The following is a 23,008-nucleotide window of genomic DNA, read 5'->3' as shown; positions in this document are numbered from 1 at the left end:
AGTAATCACTTGAACAACAAATGGATTGTCATAATGTAGTCCTAACCATTATAATCTGTGAGCAGAAACAAAAGGATGATTCTGATGTACAATGAACAGGATGCATTTATGGGACTGGTCATGGTGGTCCAGCCTGCATGGTTCATGTTTTTACGTGGACCAAATGAAAAAAGGCTGACTTGGAAGAATGCTTAAAGTGACAAAAAAGGGAAATGACAGGAATACTGCACAGTTACTATATCAGAACCCAGTCTGCAAAGCGTAAGCTTCAAATAATTGTACGTGTGCTACTTTGTATTACACATGAGTATATATATTTTATTTTATTTTATTTTATTTAAGGCAGTTTAGACTTTGCCATCACTGTGTTAATGTGTGTGAAAGGGTGAATGTGGCATGTAGTGTGAAAGCGCTTTGAAAGGTGCTATACAAGTACAGGTCCATTTACCATTTAGTTCTCAACCTGGGTTGGGGTTTGAGTGAGTCCTTGAGTGGGTTCCACGGGGTCCCCAGAAAAATGGGGAATATTTTAATTTGATTATATTTCATTGACTAGAAGTTATCCCAATGAGAGAATGTATAAGAATGACTCTTCTGTTCATAGGTTTCACACTCTTCACTGTTAGTCTGCCAATCCACTGTACAGACAGTTATTAAACAAGTTATCTGGTGGATCCCTGAGACTACATCTTCTCAAATAAAGGTCAGCTGCACAATGTGTATCAATTTGGGGGTTCTTGACACCAAAAAGGTTGAGAGATGTAAGGTACATCGAATATCAAGGTCAATGAGTCAGTATTCTTGTATTTATTTAGTTTTTAGCAATATTTAAAGCATATATCAAGCAGGAGCTTCACCATCCCATCTGACTCTGCTGTGTGACAGTATATTCAAATGTTGCAAATAACCTTTACTCAAGTGTGTTTTTAGTACTACAAGAAGTACAATTTTGAGGTATTTTTATAATTCTTTATACTTCTGCTCCACTCTTACTCAGAGGGAACTATTGTGCTTTCTACTCCACTACATTTATTAAAGAGCTTTAAGAGTAATTTTTCTGGATAAGATTTTATATAAGAACATATGATCATTTATGAAATACAATGCTTTGCACTGGTGGAGTGCTTAAAAAAGTGAAGTGAAGTTTCAAAAATTGCAGCAAAAGTGACCTCAAGGTTGTCCTTCCAATGGACAAAACAAGATAAAGTGCCCTCTAGGGTGCTAATCCTAACCCTGACTTGCTGTTTCCCCATAAATGCATCACATTTCTGCACACTGGTGCTCATTTTATATTCATTACCCCTGCACCTCAGACAGTCTGATTCCATTCAATTTTATTTGTATAGCGCCAATTCATAACAGAAGTTATCTCAGGACACTTTCAAATAGAGCAGGTCCAGACCGAACTCCTTATGATGCATTGTTAAATATCAAACCAGAGGTTCCCAAGGCTTTTGGTCCTTACTTAATCTGTTTCTACTTGTCATGTCTCAGGTGACCACCAGAGACATCTCTCCTCTCATTTAAATAATTGTTTAAATGAATGGATATTAAGATTTATGAATTGCTCACGTAAAGGAAACTCATTTTATTTTGATTCATGTAAATATTCATGTTCGAATATAGCTCTAACAATAAAACTTCATTGTTGGACTTACAATTCAGTTCACACATTGTAACTGAGCTGACCCATGCTGACGTACTTTGGGCGCTCTGACAGCGGCTAAGCTTTTATTTTGAAAATGCTGACCCGGAAGAAGCTAGCCAGTTAGCGTAGAGGAGCGGAGCCAGCGGCTGTCCTCCCTCACCCTGCCTCCTCCTGCCTCCTCCTGCCTCCTCCTGCCCTGCTCGCCTGTCACAGGACAACTACCTTTCATACGGAGTAGCATTTGAGCTTCAGCGGACAGACAGCAGTCCCGTCCTCGCTGCCGGGGGTTGATACGGCTGGTCAGACGGCGGTCCAGCGTCCGTTACTCACAGTGAGATGCCAAGAAAGTCGCGCTTCACCGACAGAGCTCGTCGTGGCTTTTGCACTGATTTTTGAGAAGCCTCCCTGTGGTACTCCTGTTCATTCACGTTAGCCGGCTGCCGAGGTAAGACCCAATGTGAATTACACAAGCAGCCGCTGCAGCCGGACTGTGTGAGCTGTCTTTATGAACTGACAGCGCGTATTAGCTAGCACTGGTTATCTTTGTTATCCAGGTGTTATTGTGCAGGTGGTATTATCCAGATGTGTATTCCGCTAACGGAGCGGTGTCCTGACTTGCCGATGGTGGCGATGATAGAAAGCTGTTAGATACAGAGCAGTAGCTATGTTATAGCTAACGGGCTAATTGAAATTGGGTTCATTATTAGCTAGTTAGGTTAATGTTAGATTACCTGAGTTCATTACTATCAGCATTAGTTTGTATTACAGCTGAGGGAGCCAATTACTAATAATGAATATGGCTAATAATGATGGCACCAGCTATCACTGACCCATTCTTTGTGATTTTGTATGCAGTGTCTTTTTCTCAGAGGTCTTTCATGGTGTGAAACTGAATGAGAACTGTAGTAAAATGAAGTCAGATCACTGGAGACGCTGTAGAGACATCGGCAGTGGTGAGAACAGTGGAAAGCTAACTAACACTGACCACCTACCTGTAATGAACCTGCTTCACTTCTTCATGAACCCTAAATCATTAAAATAGGAGATATAAAACTGGGAACAAAAGAGTGAATACTAAGCTTTCTGGTAAATGATATATGTGTGTGTGGGAGCAGGTGCTGTCCCACATTGTCAAGAAAAGCCCTGGAAATGTCTTGGAAAGGCCCTGGAAAATAATTTCTTAAAAGAGTGGGAACCCTGTTATATAATCATGGCCACATTACTAATCAAATGCTGAAATCCTGCATCCTCCACAACTGCATAGGGCTGCATGGCTTTTGGTGTAACACCCACCCATTGCTTTATGGATTTTGCTCTGTCTGAATCTGCATGGAGAGGCTGTTTAAATGGTGATGTTGACGCAAATGGTTCATTATATTGGACATATTACTGCTAGCATAAGCCTCATGTGTTGCACAGTGCTTGTTGTATCCACCACTGTTTCTGTCATTGTCACAGTAACACTAAATGCATAATGCTCCCATAGAGCAGGCCGAAAAGTGATAGTGAAAAGTGAAGTGTCCGATAAACGCTGACCACCTACGAGGGCTAATGGTAAAACATATCACCATTTGTAAGCAAGTGCTGTCCTGTACTGTCAAGAAAACTCCTGGAAAATGTCCTGGAAAGCTCCTGGATTTCTTATAAAGAGTGGGAACCTGTGTTTGTTACTGAGATATAAAACACTAAACTGTTCACAACCCTTCTTAATGATAACACAACAAGTAAGCTGAAGGTTTTTAGAGTTCTACATTTGTTAGAGATGATACACATGATGTACAGCTGCTAAGGTTATCACCCTGCAGACACTGACAGCTCCCCTCCATCATACAGAATATGGGCACACACAGACACCATATCTCTGAGGGCTGCTAGCAGCTATGAAGCTTTAGTCTTCGTGGCAGAACAAACTTTCCAAATGATTTTAATAAGGCACAGCGGTAGCTGAACAATGTGACCAGACTGTGTGCTGCCTTGACCTGATTGCACATCCATCTTAGCAAAGTGGAGGTTGCAGCCACTGTGAGAATGAAATCTGGGACAGCCCAGGTCAGCCTAAAAAAAGGTGACCACGTGACACATTTCCTCTATAGTTTCTTATTTCTGTTCATATTTAAGTAGGGCAATTGTAAGACACTCAAGATATCTGCAACCAGATACCTTGTTACTGATTAAGCATTATCTCTGATGTAATAACAAATTGACATTGTTACAAATGGTACTTTGGTCTGGTTGCCACTGGATCCAATATTTTAGAGAGGAAAGAAGATTTGTATACATTTTTTGATCTTTTCTTGAATCATTGCTTTTCAATGAAGTGTCTCTCCTCTAAACACGTATTAAGACATATACAAATAGTCTGCTTGGAACAATAATTTGTGTCTTTTTTTGTTAAAAAATGTATAATTTCCACATTAAAACCCTTAAGTCATCTACTACTAGCTCATTAAACCTTCCAGAATCTCTGAATATACAAATGTTGTTCATTTCTAAAGTTTTCCTGCTGAACTCAAGATGTCTCCTACTTCACTGTAAAGTCCATTCTCAGTGGATGAGCACTGGTGGCTTTAAGTTTCTACATCACACTGTACAAGTTGCATGCTGGACCAGCACTGACTTCCAAACTATTTGTGATGTCACAAATAATGCTGGTAGGCCCCACCCCTTAAAAATTAGATTTTCAATGAGTATAAAGAAACTTTCCACTTTTAGCAGATGAATGTGAAAACATCCTTCTGTCAAACTGTGTTTCTTCTTGTTCCTACAGTGTGCTGTTTGAATGATGCATGTATTGATTTCTGACTGGAAGGGAGCCTTAACCAACTGTAATCTCTTTTAATGCACCCTGTCTATTTTTTTTTGTAATCAGGTGTGAGAAGTCAGTGTCATGACTGGAGCTGAGACTGAGGATGATATTCCATTAGGAGAAAGGAAGACTGTCACAGATTTCTGCTATCTCCTGGACAAGTCCAAGCAACTCTTCAATGGGCTACGGTCAGTTTTTACTTACTCTGTTGTCTCCTGTCTGCCGGCATACATATTGTAATCAAGCCTTCACTTCCAGTGGCTAGTTGTGGGAAATATATGCAATGTAAAGAAATGGTATGTTAAAGAATCCAGCCCAGTATTGTTAGGAAGTATGTTCATATTGGACAGTTGTGTGGCGCATGATGAACAATAATACAGAATACGGTAATACAGAAAGGAGTGTGCCGTTTATGTAAGGGTGTGGTGGTTGGGTGTGTAGATCATCCAACTTTCATGGGTTGTCACAGTCTAACATTTAAGGTTTACTTAACTTAAATATTAGGCCATTAGGAATGCACAGAACCAACATACCAGACCAGTTTGGGCACAGATACTGAGTTTATTTAGCAGATCAGGTGTCGTCTATGATGTGATGTCCATGAACCAATTTATTATATTCACACAATAGTAGTGGATTTAAACACGTTAAGGTTGTGTAACATTTAGGATGATCTATTGGCAGAGATTTAATATAATATTCATAGGGACGATTTAATTAATGTATAATCACCTGAATATAAGAAGTGTTGTGTTGAGCCGTTTCTATCTACAGATGGGATGTCCTCTTATGGTGGAGTCCACCATATTGAACCACCAAGTTTCTACAGTGGCCCAGAATAGACAAACCAAACACTGGCTCTAGATAGGGCCATTTGTGTTTTTCACAGGTTTTGCAGCCACCGTAGTTTCTTCTACACGCTTGGAACATAAGGGTGAGGCGAGGGTGTTGTAAACTGCAACTACACCGCTAGATGTTATAAAATCCTACATACTGGTCCTTAAATTCACATTTTCTTTTCCCAATTGCTGTAGTCAAAATTTGTGCTACTATATAACCTCAAACCTAGTTTCACATTTCTGTACTGCAATTTGTTTCTGACTAATTGGCCATTCAGACTAGAGCATCAGCGTCTCAGACCACAACAAATGAGCAAGCACTGCAGCCCATCAGACTCCATTGACAAAATCACATATTTTACCTCCCTGATCATAAAACACACCTCATTCAAACTTGACAGGAACAAAACAAAAGTCACCAAAACCGTTGTTAGTCTTTCTATTGTTCCAACAATCACCAACTCTGGTTTGCTTGAAATAAATCCTTCATTCACAGAGTTAGATGAGAAAATAGCCACAAAACAGGCTACAATGGCTGCCATGTAATGTTAGATAATCCTTGGGGACAAAGTGTCTGACATCATTATGGAAAGGACTATGGAAAGAATTTTTGAAAATTTGTTTAACCAGAAATGCCCTGTATATAATGATCGCTCGCCACCAGACTCCATAGACAAAAACAGCTACTTAAGCTTGCTAAAACACACTTCATTCAAACTCAGAAACAAAATAAAACATACTAAAGCCAACTTTCCACTGTTCCAGTAATCACCAAATCTGGTTAGGTCAAAATAAAGCCTGAATTTACTGATGTAAATGAGAAAAACAGCCGTTGCTATCCTGAAAGCGAACACTTGCACACAGAGAGACTCACATGCACCATGCGTGTGCGACTGGACCGGAGAAGTAAACAATGACTCGGAGAGTGAGTGTGATGTCATTCTCTTCTCAAGACTTCATTGTACATTTACATAGAAAATGTTGTTTGCTGCTGTATCAATGTTTTAAATGTCATGTATACATATATATATATATATGTATATATATAACCTTTAGATTCAAACCAAGATCAAGTCCTCAGATTGACTCATAACTGTGACTTGATTGACACTTTGAATTATTCAGCATTTTGGATGTTTTCATTGTGATATTGTTACAGTGGATATCACAGTAAGCTCAGAGAGACAGTGGAGTGCAAACAGACAGATTGGCCATCTGGAGTAGCAGTAGCCGGTGAACCTGTCATCTGGTGGTGAGCCAAGCAGGAAAATGCTGACAAGGAGAAAGAAAAGGGGCCAAGCTGCTCTGACAGATGAATTCATAAAATAATTCATTGATTAGATAGATACTCTGCTCCCTGTTTTTTCACCCTGTCTCCTTGACGTTGGTACATTCTGTTTGTTATGATCTGAGCTGTGAGTGACATACTGAGTTTGTGGTGTATTAGTCAGAACTGATGCTGCACTCTCGTCATATTTGAATCACTGCCAGAATGACTTGATCATGAACTCAAAATGCCCATTTGAAAGGCCTCATAAATTCAGATCCATGTGAAACGAGTGAAATAGTGAAACACCATTTCTGATGGTTTTAATTGTTCATAATTAACTACATAACTTTTTCCTGACACCAATCACTGGGTTTACATTTGCAGACTGCATCATTTACCTTAAATGTAAAATCCAGTTGTCTGTTATCTTCTCCTGTAATGATCAGAAAATGTGACAGAAATACATGCAACATGACAACCATGTTTTTTAATCTGAATAGATTATTTAGTAAAACAAGGTTGCCATAGGGCTGAATCAGGTTGTCTTTTATGTACATTAATACTATGATTTGATGTAAGGAAATAGAACATAGGATGGGACTTTGTATATATTGTATTGAAGTTTAACGCTGCAGTTGAACAATGTCCTGTTTCATGGCGAAACATCCATATTCGACGCTATGCCATGTTCAACAAAAACTCAGAAGCTTCATAATAATATAGCATCACCAAAGTCTTAAAGGACCAGTGTGTAGGATTTAGTGGCAGTGTAGGAGAATCCGCGGTGGCTGAGGGACTGAAGCACAGTGACTTTAAGGCGTTATGTATGTGACTGTTCTGTTTTCTCTCCTCTGACCTTTATTGTGCTCTTTGCTGCAGAGACCTTCCTCAGTACGGACACAAGCAGTGGCAGTCCTACTTTGGACGTACTTTCGATGTCTACACTAAGCTGTGGAAATTTCAGCAGCAGCACAGGTTATTTCCACCTCTTCACATTGTCTTCCAATTTGTTTATATATATATATTAATTCAGCACTACTGAAGTTGTTAGGACTAGTTTATACCTTATTTCACTCAAATATGATGCAAATGTATCTAAATAGGGCCACAGTATATGATTGTACATGCTATAGGTGATGACTGTCACAGTGTCAGAATGATTTTATTGTCAAGTGCTTAGTGTTATGTGTTTTCATTTATTGACAGGCAGGTTCTGGACAGCCGGTATGGTTTGAAGAGATGGCAGATTGGGGAGGTTGCATCCAAAATTGGACAGCTTTACTACCACTACTAGTAAGTCAAATTGTCACCAAATCTCTCCCTTACTGTTGTCTGTCTGTGTTTCCTCTTTTGCTTCATGCTGAGTTCAATCTGATTGAACTTTGTCACAAGGCTCTTCAATGTGCAACCAGTCTGAGAGAGGGGATGGGAATGATTCAGGAAGTACTTTATGTTTATATTCTTGTTTTATAACTGCAGGTGAAATGACACAAGCAGCAGAGAAGGAGTGATGCTGTTTGTGAGTTTAAGGACAGTGACAGGAATCAGAATCTTTACATCAGGGATAACAGTGTTTGATAAAACCCTGTTCAGTTTACAACCTAGTTGACTGCTTCTATTGGCCCGCTAGCTTCTGCAGTCTGTGTTTACAACCCTACTCATTTCTTGCTCATGTTTCCTGTCCCCTCCTGGTTTTGGCCACACATGGAGAGTACATTTCGCCAGGTAGATTTCAGTCTGACTGTGCCATAAGACCATACTTGCCAACCTTGAGACCTCAAACATATATATATATTTTGGGCATTAAGGCTGCAACCGATGATTATTTTCATTATCGATGAATCTGTTGATCATTTTCTGGATTAACTGATTAGTTGTTTGGCAGAGAAAATGTCAGAAAATTGTGAAGAATGTTGATCAGTGTTTCCCAAAGTCCAAGCTGATGTCCTCAAATGTCTTGTTTTGTCCACAACCCAAAGACATTCAGTTTACTGTCATAGAGGACTAAAGAAAGCAGAACATATTCACATTGGAGAAGCTGAAAGCAGAAAATTTAGTTTTTTGGGAATGGCTGTTATTCAAATGCAACATGTGATTCACCCGTGGACTTTTGTGTATCAGGGCTGCACATGTTTGAACTTATTTTTGAAGTTTGAAGTGAATTTGTTATTTGGGCTAACTTCCTGTCCACTTTTGCAGTTACTTCACTGCGTTTCTAAATGCCAAAATGGAAGATTTTTCAAACTCAAGTTTAGTTCGTAAATTATGTCACTTTTTTTATATCACAATTTGTAGATTTTGCATAGTGGAATCAAAAGTTATGAAGTGTGCTGAAATGTAGTCCCCTCCAGGGAGAGTAATACACCTTCTACTTTTTTAATCTTGATTGACAGCCTTCGTACCTCAGAAACAAGCTACCTGAATGAGGCCTTTTCGTTCTACTCAGCCATCCGTCAGCGCTCCTACTACTTTCAGGTCAACAAAGAGGACAGGTAAGTTCCAACATTTTTAGTTCAAATACTGTGAGGTGCAGTTTCAGGAAGTAGATGTGCTTTCTTGCTAATCATAAATTGTTTGGACATTTCATTTTTTTTAAAGATTTCCTTTTTTTCCCTGCTGTTTTATCCAGTCCTTTTCTTAAAAAATGGGATGGAATATGCGGGATATTTATGCAATTGTATGCGATGAAATTGCGGTTTGATGAAAAAGAGAAAAAAAAGTTCTCACTAGGCTACTACCTTAATGTAAAGAGTCATTTCTTATTACTTTCTATGATAAGCAAGCACACTACATCACAGAAAGTGCTGGGAATATTTAAGTTCTCCTCTTGTTTTATTTCAGACCTTAATAAACACATGGCTCAAACTTAGAAAACATCGATGAGTCAAACAAGTTCTGTAGCTTTACAAAAGGAATATGCTACAACTTCTGTAAAAATGAATAAATAAAATATAAAAAAATAAAATGTGTGCTTCCTGTTTTCCAGAAGTAACTATACAAAACAGACATTCTGTTAAATAAGTGCTTCCAATGCACAAAGTGCAATCTCTTACTGTAACATAAATCTACATACTACTAATATCATCGCGGGGTTTGCAGCTTTTCGATGATGTTCACGTCGCGTAATTACGTCACTTCATAACGTTCCCATGGCAACGGGAAAATGGCTGCTCTTGTGTGAAGTAAACGCAACATTTTTCAACTTTCTGCTAAAATATGTATGACTTTTTTGCAACGAAAATGCAGGGATTATGAAATCATGCAAGCCCCGCATATTTTGCGCGGAAATCGGCAATTGATGCGGCGAAATTGCGGCCCCGCATGAATATGCGGACTTTGGCTGATTATGCATTTAATTATGCGATCGCATAATCGCGTTTTTCTGGAGGGACTGTTTATCTAAGCCAGATGTTCTCATTATCATTATGTGCAAAGACTGTTGCTGCTTTCTGACTTCCCTATTCTGTTGCTAGCTACAAGCTCACTGGTTTCTTCTAAGGATGTAAATCTTTAAAAGTGCACGTTTGAAAAGTAATTTACTAAAACAGCTGGTCCATAGTTTTTAACATTCCTCAAACAAGAGGAAATAGTGCATCTGTCGGGGACTATTTTCAGCAGTGGATTAATTCACATTTGGTGCTCTAGTGAGTATTTGGGGAAGCAGGACGGTGTATGTGGGCTTGAGTTCAAATAAATCAGTGTGTGGGTTCATTGTGATAGTTTTTAGCATAATAAATGAGGAAGATCATCAGATTTACTCATAATTTCTAACCCACAGACAAGGCAAGCAAACTAAGATCCTCACTTAAACTCATTGTAATTGATCAGATTGAAAAGTGAACCATAATGTGTCATCAGTAATTAAAAATAATGTGGATTTGTGTGAATTTACGTGTTCATTTTATCTTCTCTTGTCTTTCATCAGGCCTGAATTAGTAGTGAAGAAGCTTCGATATTATGCTCGCTACATAGTTGTCTGTTTACTGCTGAACAAGATGGACCTTGTCAAAGTTTTGGTGAAGGTATGGAAGCAAGTTTTGTTTTTTAACTAGAGCATGCTGAGTGATCAACACCTTGTAACTTGTGCAACCCTGTTTTTTTTTATTTATTTATTTTTTTTAAGTATATTTTTTTAGGGGCTTTTATTGCCTTTAATTGATAGAGACAGACGATGGTAGACAGTAAAGGGGGGCAGAGAGAGAGGATGACATGCAGCAAAGGGCCGCAGGTCGGACTCAAACCCTGGGCTGCTGCAGCAAAGACTCAGCCTTGGTACATGGGACGCCAGCTCTACCCACTGAGCTAACCGGGTGCCCGCAACCCTGGTTTTCTGAGGAGCACGAAAACACCTGTGTACCTCAGGGGATTTCAATTAGACCCTGGAGAAGAGTTTCCTGCGCTGTAGCTGAGAGAAAAACAGTTACTGTTGACACACAAACAGCTTCACGTAGAAGAAGTTCTTGGGAGTTAATATGTGCATATTTGACACTACTCCAAACCCCCATTCATAGCCTTCACAGTCTTACCCTCAAATACACCACTCCAGCCAAGCAGACTGAAATCTGTGGTTATCACCTCTCTGGTCAGAACTGTGACCAGTTACAGGCCTTCTGTCAGGAAATATGCTCATTTCTCAGATGGTCACAGAGACTGTTATCGTGCTTTGGCTCTGGTGCCCAATGCCCAGTCTGAGAGAGGCCACAAAATGCTGGAGATCTCTCATAGTCTCTCCACCTGGAGGACTGATCAACCCAAACAGCCTACAACTATGCCAAACTGTGTCACCGTGGATCTGAACATGCCCCCCATCCCAGCTGACAGCTGGGCCAAGAAGAAGACAGAATCCAGCATTAATCCCAGAAAGGCTACATTCCCTTTTTTTTTGTTCACCACAAAGACAGGTGGACAGGTGGCTAGCACATCACAATCCCCTGGTGTTGACCAGGCAGATGCCTCACTCCCTCTGTAGAGCTACGCTATATCTGCCTCTGGCTCGTGGCTCCTGACTCATGGCTTCATATCTTTTCTAATGCTTATGTCGTCCCATACAGCTGTATTTGATATGTAGCCCTTGTTGTCAGAGATCTGTGCTTGGTAAGTTACAAGCATGGAAGTGACATTTAGTGCTCTCACCACCAAGGATACCCCCCAAGGATAACCCCTTGTAAGCTCTCTGTATAGAAATAGGTTGCTAACAATGGCTCTATAGCATGCTTTCCATGTCTTCAAAATCCAGGGAAGATGCTTTTTGGACGTGGTTCTTGCTGAACTATGGTTTCTCTGCTGAGAACACAGCAACTTCTTCCACAATTAAGGAAATAACTGAGAGTTTGTGAAGCCTTCTGCTTAGGTTGGGGTATTTTCTTTTGCCCCTCAGTGGGGCTCTGTTGTGACATATTGGGTTTTCTCATTTCTACTGTGAAAAAGTATTTGTTAATTGGCATGACCCCAACTGGAACTTCATGCGTGTCTGCTACCTGCAGGAATTATCTGAGGAAATTGAAGACTACACACAGAGATTCAACACAGAGGACCAACTGGAATGGAATCTGGTTCTGCAGGAGGTGGCGGCTTTCGTAGAGGTAACCAGCCCTCCAGATGTTACATAACTCCGTCTATTTTATTGTCCATCATGCATGTCACAAATTAGTTTGATTAGATGGTCCCGAAATGTACCAATGAGTGAATAATACCTTACACTTGTGTAGTTTGTAACAGGGCAAGACAAATTGAGGAATAAAACTATTCCTGGAATTAAAACCTTAATGCAACATTTCATCTTTCTGGACAGAAACCAATGGATCAGCTGTGGCTCACTGGTATTTCTTTCCATTTGTAAAACAGGCGGATCCGGTGGTGGTTCTGAATGACAACAACTCTGTCGTCGTCACCAGCAATCGGCTGCAGGAGGGAAGTGTGCCTCCACTGGAACAAGGCATGGTGGTTGGGCAGCTCGTCCTTGCAGATGCACTAATCATCGGCAACTGTAACAACCAGGTTTTAACCCACTAATTCTAATTCACAATTCCTAACACTTCATACACATCAACATGGCCAGTCTTAGTGAGTAAAGCTTCTTGTTGGCTCTCAAACAAACAAGGAAGGAAACATTTGGAACAACTTTTCCATATAGAACTTACAAGAATAACCTGCAGCTCTGTCGTCTCTGATGTTGCTCTTTTACAGTTTCACTACTGTATAGACAAACTATGTTTATTAAAAAGTTTATCAGAACCATCATAGTATAAAGAACACACCACAAAGTGCATGAAAGCTGCATGAAAAGGTTTATTTTTTTATGCAGCCAGAACAGTGGGTCTGCTTTTGTATTCCTCACAGTCACTGTAACATCCACCATCATAGCCCTCAGCTTACATTTACACTGCTGTCTGCGGTTGGGGGTTTAATCACAAAGATCCATAATCAATATCACAAAACAAAATATTGCAATACAAATTTAACTAACTCATATGAACAGATTAATTCTCAAGTTGCAGCTATAGGTGATGCATCACGTTTACCTATTTAGAATTAGATTTAGAACTAAGGCAGGGGTTCCCAAACCTTTTCATGTCAATGGCCCTGTAGTAGACCAATTTGAAAACCACTGATCTAAGGTACTAACAAAATTCACTGGATGTGCCAAATACAAATATTGTGGATTCCTCCACAGGGGGTAAAACACTTGTTATAATGCAGTACTTCATGCATTGCAGACATCCACTAAAATAAATAGAATTAAAAATGAACTTAATGTCAAATGAATACTCTGTTTGAAGACTTCAGTAGTTGCTAGTAAACTTCTCACTCTCCAACTGCTGCCTCAGTGTATCATCTTCATCACACCTGACAGTGTAATATCTGTACTAGAATATATTCTGTCTCCCAGCTCTGTGTCTGTCACATACCATTAACAGCTCCCCATTAAAGTTTCCCTGTGGAGATTTCTGTTTACGTTCAGTGCTACTCAACAAAACACGTGTGTCTCCTTGAGTTCTAATAAATGTGTTGAATTGCATTTCCTTCCTGGTAAAACATTTGAAAGTTTCTTTTTCTTTTTTTGTAACCAGCATTGTTTACATTCATGTTTACCAGCTTGCAGTCTTCTTCTTCACTGCCTTTGTGGACACATTGCTGTGTTACTTGGCACGTTAACACCGCCTGTATATCAGTAGAGTAGTGTGGCAACATTGGACTGTATCGTGTCACTCGCATGTATGTGCAAAGGAGAGCAATGCTTAATGACATAAAAACTCTAAAACAAGCTTTCTGTGGATGTAGTTAATAGGTTTTGTTCATTTTCGCTTGCTCTAACTTAACATTTATTTCCCTAGAACAGAGTCAGGTGTTATTTCTCTGTTCCAATATGTAGGACAAAGCCCTCCCCACTCTCTCTCTGATCTGACTTATTCATCCTCATCATTACTTAACCTTAATCTCCTGCTTTGGGTGGTGCTACAACACTAGTTATTGCTGTGCCCTCTGCTGGTAAGAATATCTGACTGACCAAAGGAAAATCCCTGTAAAACTTATTTGGAAAGGATTTTAGATCAGTTCTTACAATGAAGGTGGCTCTGATCGGTCTTTGAAGGCCCTAATTTTTTTAGCTAGCAAACAATTTTCTCTGTGTGCCTAAAATATTGATGAATAAACACATTTCTGAATAGTAAATTGACGTCAGTGTTGTTTTCTTCCTTTTTTAGGTGAAGTTCAGCGAGTTAACCATCGATATGTTCCGCATGCTGCAAGCTTTAGAAAGGGAACCTGTAAACCTGGCCACACAGACCTCAAAACAAGGCACACTGGTAAGTCATGTTTGAAGATGTTGTAGTTATGATTTTTTACCAGCGCACAGCCCAGAGTGTCACAGAAAGGCTAAACGAATAACCAAATTGAATAGCTAATATGAAAAGGAAAAGCAAATAGGAAAGGACATGCCTTTTTAAATGCCTGATGTATATCTTTGTTTTTAATTTCATTTGTGAATCCAGTCATTTATTTCTCTTTTTTAAACTGTTTTCAAAAATATTTTAAAATTCCATTAGCTATTTATGAATTCATTAATGTATTTTAAATTATTCATTTACTTATTGACTGTTTTATGATGTTTTTGTAAATCCCTTTTTAATTTGAACTATTCATTGATGGATTATAGCTGCAGTAGGTACCATTTATAAAAAACCTAACATTTCTGTCATTATTATTACAGTTGTAGGGGGTTTAAATAGAACACTATATGAAAACATTAAAATAGAGTAAGATACTACACAGAGTATTTAAACTTAAAATAACAATAGCAACAGCAGTACACATACAGTACCCTGGACTTGATGGATAGACTACATTATTGCAGGGAATCTCCAAATTCAGAGCAGAATATTCCCACCAAGGCAACAGCAAACATGTTACCTCTCATAAACAACACAGTCTCTCTCAGGCCCGATCAGTAGCAAATACCTGTATGTCACCATGTTTTGGCCTGTAAAAGCAGACCTGTAATTATGCTATAATTGAGTGCTGAGTGAGATACATCATCCCCTTGAGAGTTGCATCATTTCCCCACTGGTGTCTTATTCATTCTGGGGGACAAACGTGATGAACAAATGAACACACAGCCACCTCCTGGAAGACTGGCCACCCTGTCATACATAAAGTAAACTTGAACTTGAATAAATTGTTATTCTATCAAATATCTCTCCACAGGAACCCAATGAGAAGCCAGCTAAAAGAGAAAACCCTCACAAGTATTTGCTGTACAAGCCAACGTTCAGCCAGCTTTTTACTTTCTTGTCAGCTTCTTTTAAGGTCAGTATTAACTTTAACCTCGTCCACTCCACCCCTCCCCTACCATGGACCCATTTGTGTCTTTTTTACGGTAGAAGATAGCAGGTCAGCAATATATGCCACATAGATGTTTTTCTTCATAATCTGTAATGAACATTGTTTTTTTTGGCAGATGCCTTTTCAAATTTAGAAACTTCAGAGTGTATAAGAACTGGGCTTAGAACATTATGTTTTAAGTATATCATTATGCCCTATTATGTTGCATAAATTGTTGCAGAGGTTTTTGCATTGACACATTTGTGTAATAGATGCAATTTAACCATTTACATTGTTTGTTTGGTGGATGGACGGACACTTCTGTTCTGGAAATTGCTCAGAAACCTCCTTATTGTCAATATAGCTTGGAAAGACATACATCATCTGGATGCTACTATGGGGACTGACATCACACATGAATACAGTTGGGCTCATTGACTTCACAAGACTCTTAACTTTCCAGTCATAGTTTATGCAATTCCAATACTGTTTATGGGCCACAGTATTCCGAAATATTCAAACACAGTAGATGAAAATAACTGAGGATCCTAATCCTGCGGTTTATTATTAGACATTCAGAGTCACTATGATATGTCAGATATACAGTGTCTGTCATCTTCCAGGATTACTAGTTATGGTTTGTTGCTATTTAGATTCTCAGCTCATCTAAACGTAGCATCTTGTCTTGGTAAATGGTAAATGGTAGACCTGTACTTGTATAGCGCCTTTCTAGTCTTCCGACCACTCAAAGTGCTTTTTCACTACGTGCCACATTCACACTTTTACACACATTCACACACCGATGCACAGCATCAGGAGCAATTCGGGTTCAGTATCTTGCTCAAGGATACTTCGACACGTGGCGGGAGGAGCCGTGTCGAACCAACAACCCTCCGATTAGTGGTCGACCACTCTGGGTTAAGGGTTAAGTCATTTACTGTCTGGGGGAGTTTGAATTATCTGGATCCATATTTGGATAAGTTTTCTTCCTCACACCCTACCTGTTTTCTTATAATTTAATGTCAGCATTTATAATAGCACTAGTTAGTAGATCTAACATAATTGTATTACTTTGCTATTGTCCATTGCTCTATTTTCCAGGAATTGCCTGCCAACAGTGTTCTGCTTGTCTACCTGTCAGCTACTGGAGTTTTCCCTACTGGGCATTCAGATTATGAAGGTAAAATGCAAAATATTAGACCCCACCTTTGTTTAATATCATATGGAATAATCATGAAATATTAAAACCAAACTGTTTGAATTGTTAAAAGGCAAAGGATGTCTAAACGTGTGTATTGTTGCCATCTTAGCACAGCATTCAGCCTCTTACCCTACATCCACACCAAGCTTGATGAATCTGAAAACATTGTTTGTATGTGAAAGGACGTTTTGCACTCTCGTACTTTATAAAGGCAGCAGCAGCAGCATTCTAATAATGTTAAATGATGAAATTGGTGAGAGAAGGTATTAGAAGCTGGACTGTGAGAGGTGGGGGCAGACTTCAGCTGCAAAAATAAGTTTTAAAATCCATCAGTGTTACATCATGGTATCATAACTCATTGCTGTTCCTCAGTAGTGCCACAGGTCCCCTTCACACACCAGCTGCTAAATATGGTGAGAGCACTTGGCTGAATAAAGTCGTAACAAACACTGAGTTAATAGATACAAGTAGAGCTGGATGTTACAGGGACTGTGATAAATACAAATGCAGACTGATGCCCACTGTTCTGATTGCATAAATACACTTGTTTATGCATATGACAGTGTGTTTTTTAAACTATGACAATTTGCCTAAAAGATAGAGTTTTTAGATTTTAGATTTTAGAAAAGAATGCAATATATCACCTTGCTTACAGTATCGCAATATATTGAATTGTCACTGCTCTGTTGTATCACCAGATTCCTGCCAACACACAGCCCTTCTACAAGCCAATCTACTATCTAATGTGTTTTTAAGTGAAGCAATTAAGCTTTTATCTTTGAACGTTCCCTGTAGGACCGTATGATTTTGGAGGAGTTCTCACAAATACAAATCGAGATGTGGTGAACGGAGAGACGGTGCAGAAGAGGAATCAGGCCCAGAAAGAAATGCACTGGTGAGAGATTATTTATCTACACTACCAGTCAAAAGTTTGGATACACCTTCTCATTTAATGTTTTTTCTTTATTTCATGACTATTTACATTGTAGACTCTCACTGAAGGCATCAAAACTATGAATGAACACATATGGAATTATGTAGTAAACAAAAAAGTGTGAAATAACTCAAAACAAAATAGCCACCCTTTGCTTTGATTACTGCTTTGCACACTCTTGGCGTTCTCTCGATGAGCTTCATGATGTAGTTACCTGAAATGGTTTTCCAACAGTCTTGAAGGAGTTCCCAGAGATGCTGAGCACTTGTTGGCTCTTTTGCCTTCACTCTGCGGTCCATCTCATCCCAAACCATCTCGACTGGGTTTAGGTCAGGTGACTGTGGAGGCCAGATCATCTGGCGCAGCACTCCATCACTCTCTTTCTTGGTCAAATAGCCCTTACACAGCCTGGAGGTGTGTTTGGGGTCATAGTCCTGTTGAAAAATAAATGATGGTCCAACTAAACGCAAACCGGATGGGATGGCAGGATGCTGTGGTAGCCATGCTGGTTCAGTGTGCCTTCAATTTTGAATAAATCCCCAACAGTGTCACCAGCAAAGCACCCCCACACCATCACACGTCCTCCTCCATGTTTCACGGTGGGAACCATGCATGTAGAGACCATTGGTTCACCTTTTCTGCGTCGCACAAAGACACGGCGGGTGGAACCAAAGATCTCAAATTTGGACTCATCAGACCAAAGCACAGATTTCCACTGGTCTAATGTCCATTCCTTGTGTTTCTTGGCCCAAACAAATCTCTTCTGCTTGTTGCTTTTCCATATTAGTGTTTTTTTAGCAGCTATTTGACCATAAAGGCCTGATTAGCGCAGTCTCCTCTGAACAGTTGATGTAGAGATGTGTCTCAGTGTTTTCTCTATGTTGATTTTGGAGCGGCAGCCCGCCGCTGTTAAATTTCTGCCGCCACGGTATCAGAAATGAGGCAGGCGCACAATGTAGTCACAGTTGCCTTTTAAATGATCCTGCCGACATAATGCACCCCCGTTGGCTGCCGCTCACATTCCAATTTAACAACAAGTAGAACTATGTGTTTGGACAGGCCTGCCCCCACTGCTAAAAAAAATCCTAGAGGAAACACTGGTGTCTGCTACTAGAACTCTGTGTGGCATTCATGTGGGCTCTAATCTGAGGTGCTGTTAACTTGTGATTTCTGAGGCTGGTGACTTGGATGAACTTATCCTCAGCAGCAGAGGTGACTCTTGGTCTTCCTTTCCTGGGGCGGTTCTCATGTGAGCCAGTTTCGCCGTAGCGCTTGATGGTTATTGCGACTGCACTTGGGGACACATTCAAAGTTTTTGCTATTTTCCAGACTGACTGACCTTCAGTTCTTAAAGTAATGATGGACTGTCGTTCCTCTTTACTTAGCTGATTGGTTCTTGCCATAATATGAATTCTAACAGTTGTCAAATAGGGCTGTCAGCTGTGTACCAACCTGACTTCTGCACAACGCAACTGATGGTCCCAACCCCATTAAGAAGACAAGAAATTCCACAAATGAACCCTGACAAGGCACACCTGTGAAGTGAAAACCATTTCAGGTGACTACATCATGAAGCTCACTGAGAGAAGGCCAAGGGTTTGCTGCGCTGTCAACAAAGCAAAGGGTGGCTACTTTGAGGAATCTAAAATATGAAACATATTTAGAGTTATTTCACTTTTTTGTTTACTACATAATTCCATATGTGTTCATTCATAGTTTTGATGCCTTCAGTGAGAATCTACAATGTAAATAGTCATGAAATTAAAGAAAAAACATTAAATGAGAAGGTGTGTCCAAACTTTTGACTGGTAGTGTATATTGGGAAATATTTCCAAAAGTGTTAATGGATTTGAATGTGAACAACAATTCCTCTTGCTCCCTGTATTCACAGTGAGTTGGTCATTGCTAGAACTAACCCAAGAGGAAAATTTACTTTTGCTTGTTGTGACTAATGCCAAATAACATCTGACTCAGTCTGACGTCTGACTGCTGCCCACTCTCTGTGTTAATAACAAGTTCAGAAACTCTCACCATGTATACACAACCAGCAGCAGAGATACAACCCACTACAGTCCACTTGCTGGGATAGAAATGTGACTACCTGACATTTACTTGTTTTCAATGTTGCAGCCTTCATCCAGGAGACTTATTCCCTTTCACCCGGAAGCCACTTTTTGTCATTGTGGATTCTTCAAACAGCACAGCCTACAAGGTACGTATATGGGTTAAGTTAACCTGAACCCCCGCCACCCAAAAAAAACATAAAATCTACATCGGAGGTTTTTGTCAGATTGCCATAATTTGCGTCAAAAATCCTACCTCTTCTCTGAGTCACAACTCAAATCTGAACACACATTTTTAGATTCAGTGTGACCCGTATTTTCTGATGATATAATTGTATCTAAGTAAGACATCATAACTCCAGAACTTTCCTGAGAATCATCAAGGTTGAGTCCTTGCTGCTGCGGCCATGGGTCCAAATGTGACCCCCCTTTCCTGTCAGTCTTCAGCTATCCTATCCAATAAAGGCATAAAGCCCCAAAATAAAAAATAAAAACATCTCTTACTCTTACATCTGGAGAACAAGATTTGTAGACCAGGGTATCTCTGCAGCACTACAGTACTTCATTAGAATGCTGTTTGTCACACAGTTTACCTTAATCAAACAAATTGCAGCTTCTGTGATTTGCATATTGCACTTGTCTATATTCGATAATATAGATCATATTTTGAATAACTGCGCAGCCCTAGTATGAAAGCAGTGCAGTTAGGCCTGTCTTAATGTCACTGTCACAATCTTCTTGCTGGACGATCATCATTGTCATTTTATGCCACTGATATATTGATTCTAATGCAAGTACACCCTTTCAAAAGAGCAATGAACTTTTAATTTAGAAAAATATTCAGACATTGGAATTGGAATTGGAATGTGAATAAAAATCAAATGTCTTTGATAAAGAAATAATGAATAAAACCACACAAACCAAACAAAAAATACATAAAATAAACTCATCATGATTTGATGTCACACTGTGAATGTATATTCTTGTAATTAACATGACCTCTTCTGTCTTTTGTTTAACCTAATAGAATTTCACAAATCTGTTTGGCCAGCCTCTGGTGTGCCTACTATCACCTACAGTATATCCCAAGAGTGTACAAGGTGTGTGTCACTCTGGAACAACAGTTCATTAAAGGATAAGTCTGGTGATGACAATGTGTTAGTCTGCTTCTCAAAATCTTCTGACTTCTGAATCTGTGGCTCTCGCCTCCAAACCCACTGGTTCTTTATATTTTATAGTAAGATTGTAAGATATAGTAAGAGGATAAGTACAGATTTTTCTATGAAAAAACTTTACTCAAACAGGAGGAAATGTTCATTAGTTGGGGACTATATTCAGCGGTGGATGAATCCACATTTGCTGCTAGAGTGAGTATTTGGGGCAGCAGGATGGTGTATAAATAAACTACAGTGTATCTCTTCATGGTAATCAAGGAACAGTCAGCCAGTGCAACAGTGTGGCTCACTGATGTGTTTTTAATAGTTTTTGGACAATGGAGCTCAGTGTTTGTTTGGCTCTGCACATGGGAGTTGTTGAAAACTAGAAAAATATTGACTATCACTAGGCACCTCCTTTAAGTTAACAACAATCTGGAATTGTGTATTAGCTGGTTGTTTTGTTGAATTTTAATGAAGTACTTATGAATCCATATTATAGTTGGAAAGTCAGGCCAGTGTTTTATTACTATTTTATATTTCACACACAGCTAGACCTTTTTATGTCATTGTTGTTATATTCTTACATTGTTGCAAGTGAGTGAGGTTTTCAGTATAGACATGCACCGATTGATCGGTTTACAGCTTGATCGGCTATGACCGCCCTATGAGTCTCATGTATATCTGATTCTGTGCCAGGTAAAATTTACACACATGCTGTGATGGTTCATGTGCACAGTAGCACAGACAATAACAGACGCACGCATGCTAAATCATATCAGTGTGAAAGTTTTTCACTGTGAACGAAGAACACATAACAAGAAACGAAAAAAAATCTGTAGTTTTTTAGACACTGTGTTTATATGATCATGGAGATAAAATGTGTCCGATGTTCTCACCTTTTACCTGTGCTTCCCTGTTCAGATCAGTCTCAGCGTGGGAGTCTCTTCACTCTGTTCCTCTACAGCCCGCTCCTGGCTTTCTCCTCGGTGTGCGGCTTAAGCAGCGTGCGACGAGGACTGTGGGAGAGGGCTCAAGAATTTCTTCGTAAAGTCTACCGTGACATTGGGCAGATGATAACTCGATCACGGACCATAGGTAGCATATCTGCCATAGCTTCTGTCACGTCTGCCAGTGTCTTGGGAAGATCAGAGTGGACCATGAAGTCAGTGGATAATAATAACCTGCTTGTTTTCACCGTCTCCACAGACCAAGCCTTTTTACAATTCTTCGGTGACGAGTTCCTCCGGCTGCTGCTCATCCGCTTCGTGTTCTGCTCCGCTGCATTGAGGCTGCATAAACTGTTCCGGGTAAGTCACTGCTGCTGCAGTTTTGCTGTGGAATTGCTTATTTGATTGCTAAAAATATGTAATTGTGTGATTAAGATTCGGGGCTGTCCCAGTACCTAGGCTTGTGGTCACTTAACACATACCATAAGGCTCTCAGTGTGTTCCTCTTCTGAAAAATGCCAACACACAATGCTCTATTCACACACTCTATTCAGAGCAACACCAGCACAGGTACTGCTGGTAAAACACCTACAAGATGGTTTGCTGACCACTATCGCATCACACTCCCAAACTGTAGGAATAAAAAAAAAATGAAGGTTTAATCTTTAAGAGCAACTCCTGCAATTTGTGTTCTAAAAAAACAATGAAACAAAAGATTTTTCATTTTATTCATTTGATCTGTAGTTTGGGCTTTATAGATGGTTATCACTTAAAATACGGGTACACAGGTGCACACTCATTGCTTTTCTTTGGTCAAAGCCACAGTTGTAAAGTCATCTTTTTTACTTTATTCAATTGGATTTGCATTAACCAACAGTGTGCTTGTTAAAGGAACAGTAAATCTAATTTAGATTTTTTTTCCCATATCTGTAGGAATACATGTGATATACTGTGCAAAGCTTTCAATGTTACAGAAAACATCAAATAGATATTTCACACTCAAGTCCAGATGCAAGAACAGTATGGGCATTTGATGCAAATAAAAACAGAATAAGAAAGACTACAGAAACATTTGGCGATACCAAACATGGCAAGCAGTGTAAAGATAACAGAGGAATCTCACAGCCATAAACTGTAAATATGAGCCCAGAACACAGATATCCTTTTTCTTCATCACTTGAAATCAGCCTCCTGGGAGGTTTCCTCTTCTGTGACTAAACTCTGTCTGACAAAAAATACAAAAACCAGGAAATAAAGATAAAATAATGAAATAAACAATTCTGATAGAGCTGATGGCCAGAACACCAACACAGTTAGCTACAA

General features: G+C 39.5%; 1 protein-coding gene across 1 annotated transcript in view; it reads left to right on the top strand.

Moving 5' to 3' along the window:
• The first annotated feature begins 1,773 nt into the window (after positions 1-1,773).
• scai (suppressor of cancer cell invasion) overlaps positions 1,774-23,008 on the top strand; it is a 29,445-nt gene continuing 8,210 nt past the window's right edge. Inside the window, exons 1-16 of the mRNA XM_051412309.1 lie at positions 1,774-2,093; positions 4,518-4,642; positions 7,443-7,538; positions 7,770-7,856; positions 8,957-9,055; positions 10,489-10,585; positions 12,047-12,145; positions 12,408-12,560; positions 14,267-14,368; positions 15,267-15,368; positions 16,485-16,563; positions 17,380-17,479; positions 19,649-19,730; positions 20,609-20,681; positions 21,660-21,833; positions 21,945-22,045. Coding sequence (XP_051268269.1) covers positions 4,536-4,642; positions 7,443-7,538; positions 7,770-7,856; positions 8,957-9,055; positions 10,489-10,585; positions 12,047-12,145; positions 12,408-12,560; positions 14,267-14,368; positions 15,267-15,368; positions 16,485-16,563; positions 17,380-17,479; positions 19,649-19,730; positions 20,609-20,681; positions 21,660-21,833; positions 21,945-22,045 — 1,551 coding nt within the window. The 5' untranslated portion in view covers positions 1,774-2,093; positions 4,518-4,535. The remainder of the gene's footprint in view (positions 2,094-4,517; positions 4,643-7,442; positions 7,539-7,769; positions 7,857-8,956; positions 9,056-10,488; positions 10,586-12,046; positions 12,146-12,407; positions 12,561-14,266; positions 14,369-15,266; positions 15,369-16,484; positions 16,564-17,379; positions 17,480-19,648; positions 19,731-20,608; positions 20,682-21,659; positions 21,834-21,944; positions 22,046-23,008) is intronic.

The sequence above is a fragment of the Dicentrarchus labrax genome, unplaced genomic scaffold, assembly GCF_905237075.1.
Source record: "Dicentrarchus labrax unplaced genomic scaffold, dlabrax2021, whole genome shotgun sequence".
Lineage (NCBI taxonomy): Eukaryota > Metazoa > Chordata > Actinopteri > Moronidae > Dicentrarchus > Dicentrarchus labrax.
This window is presented reverse-complemented; position numbering and strand designations above follow the sequence as displayed.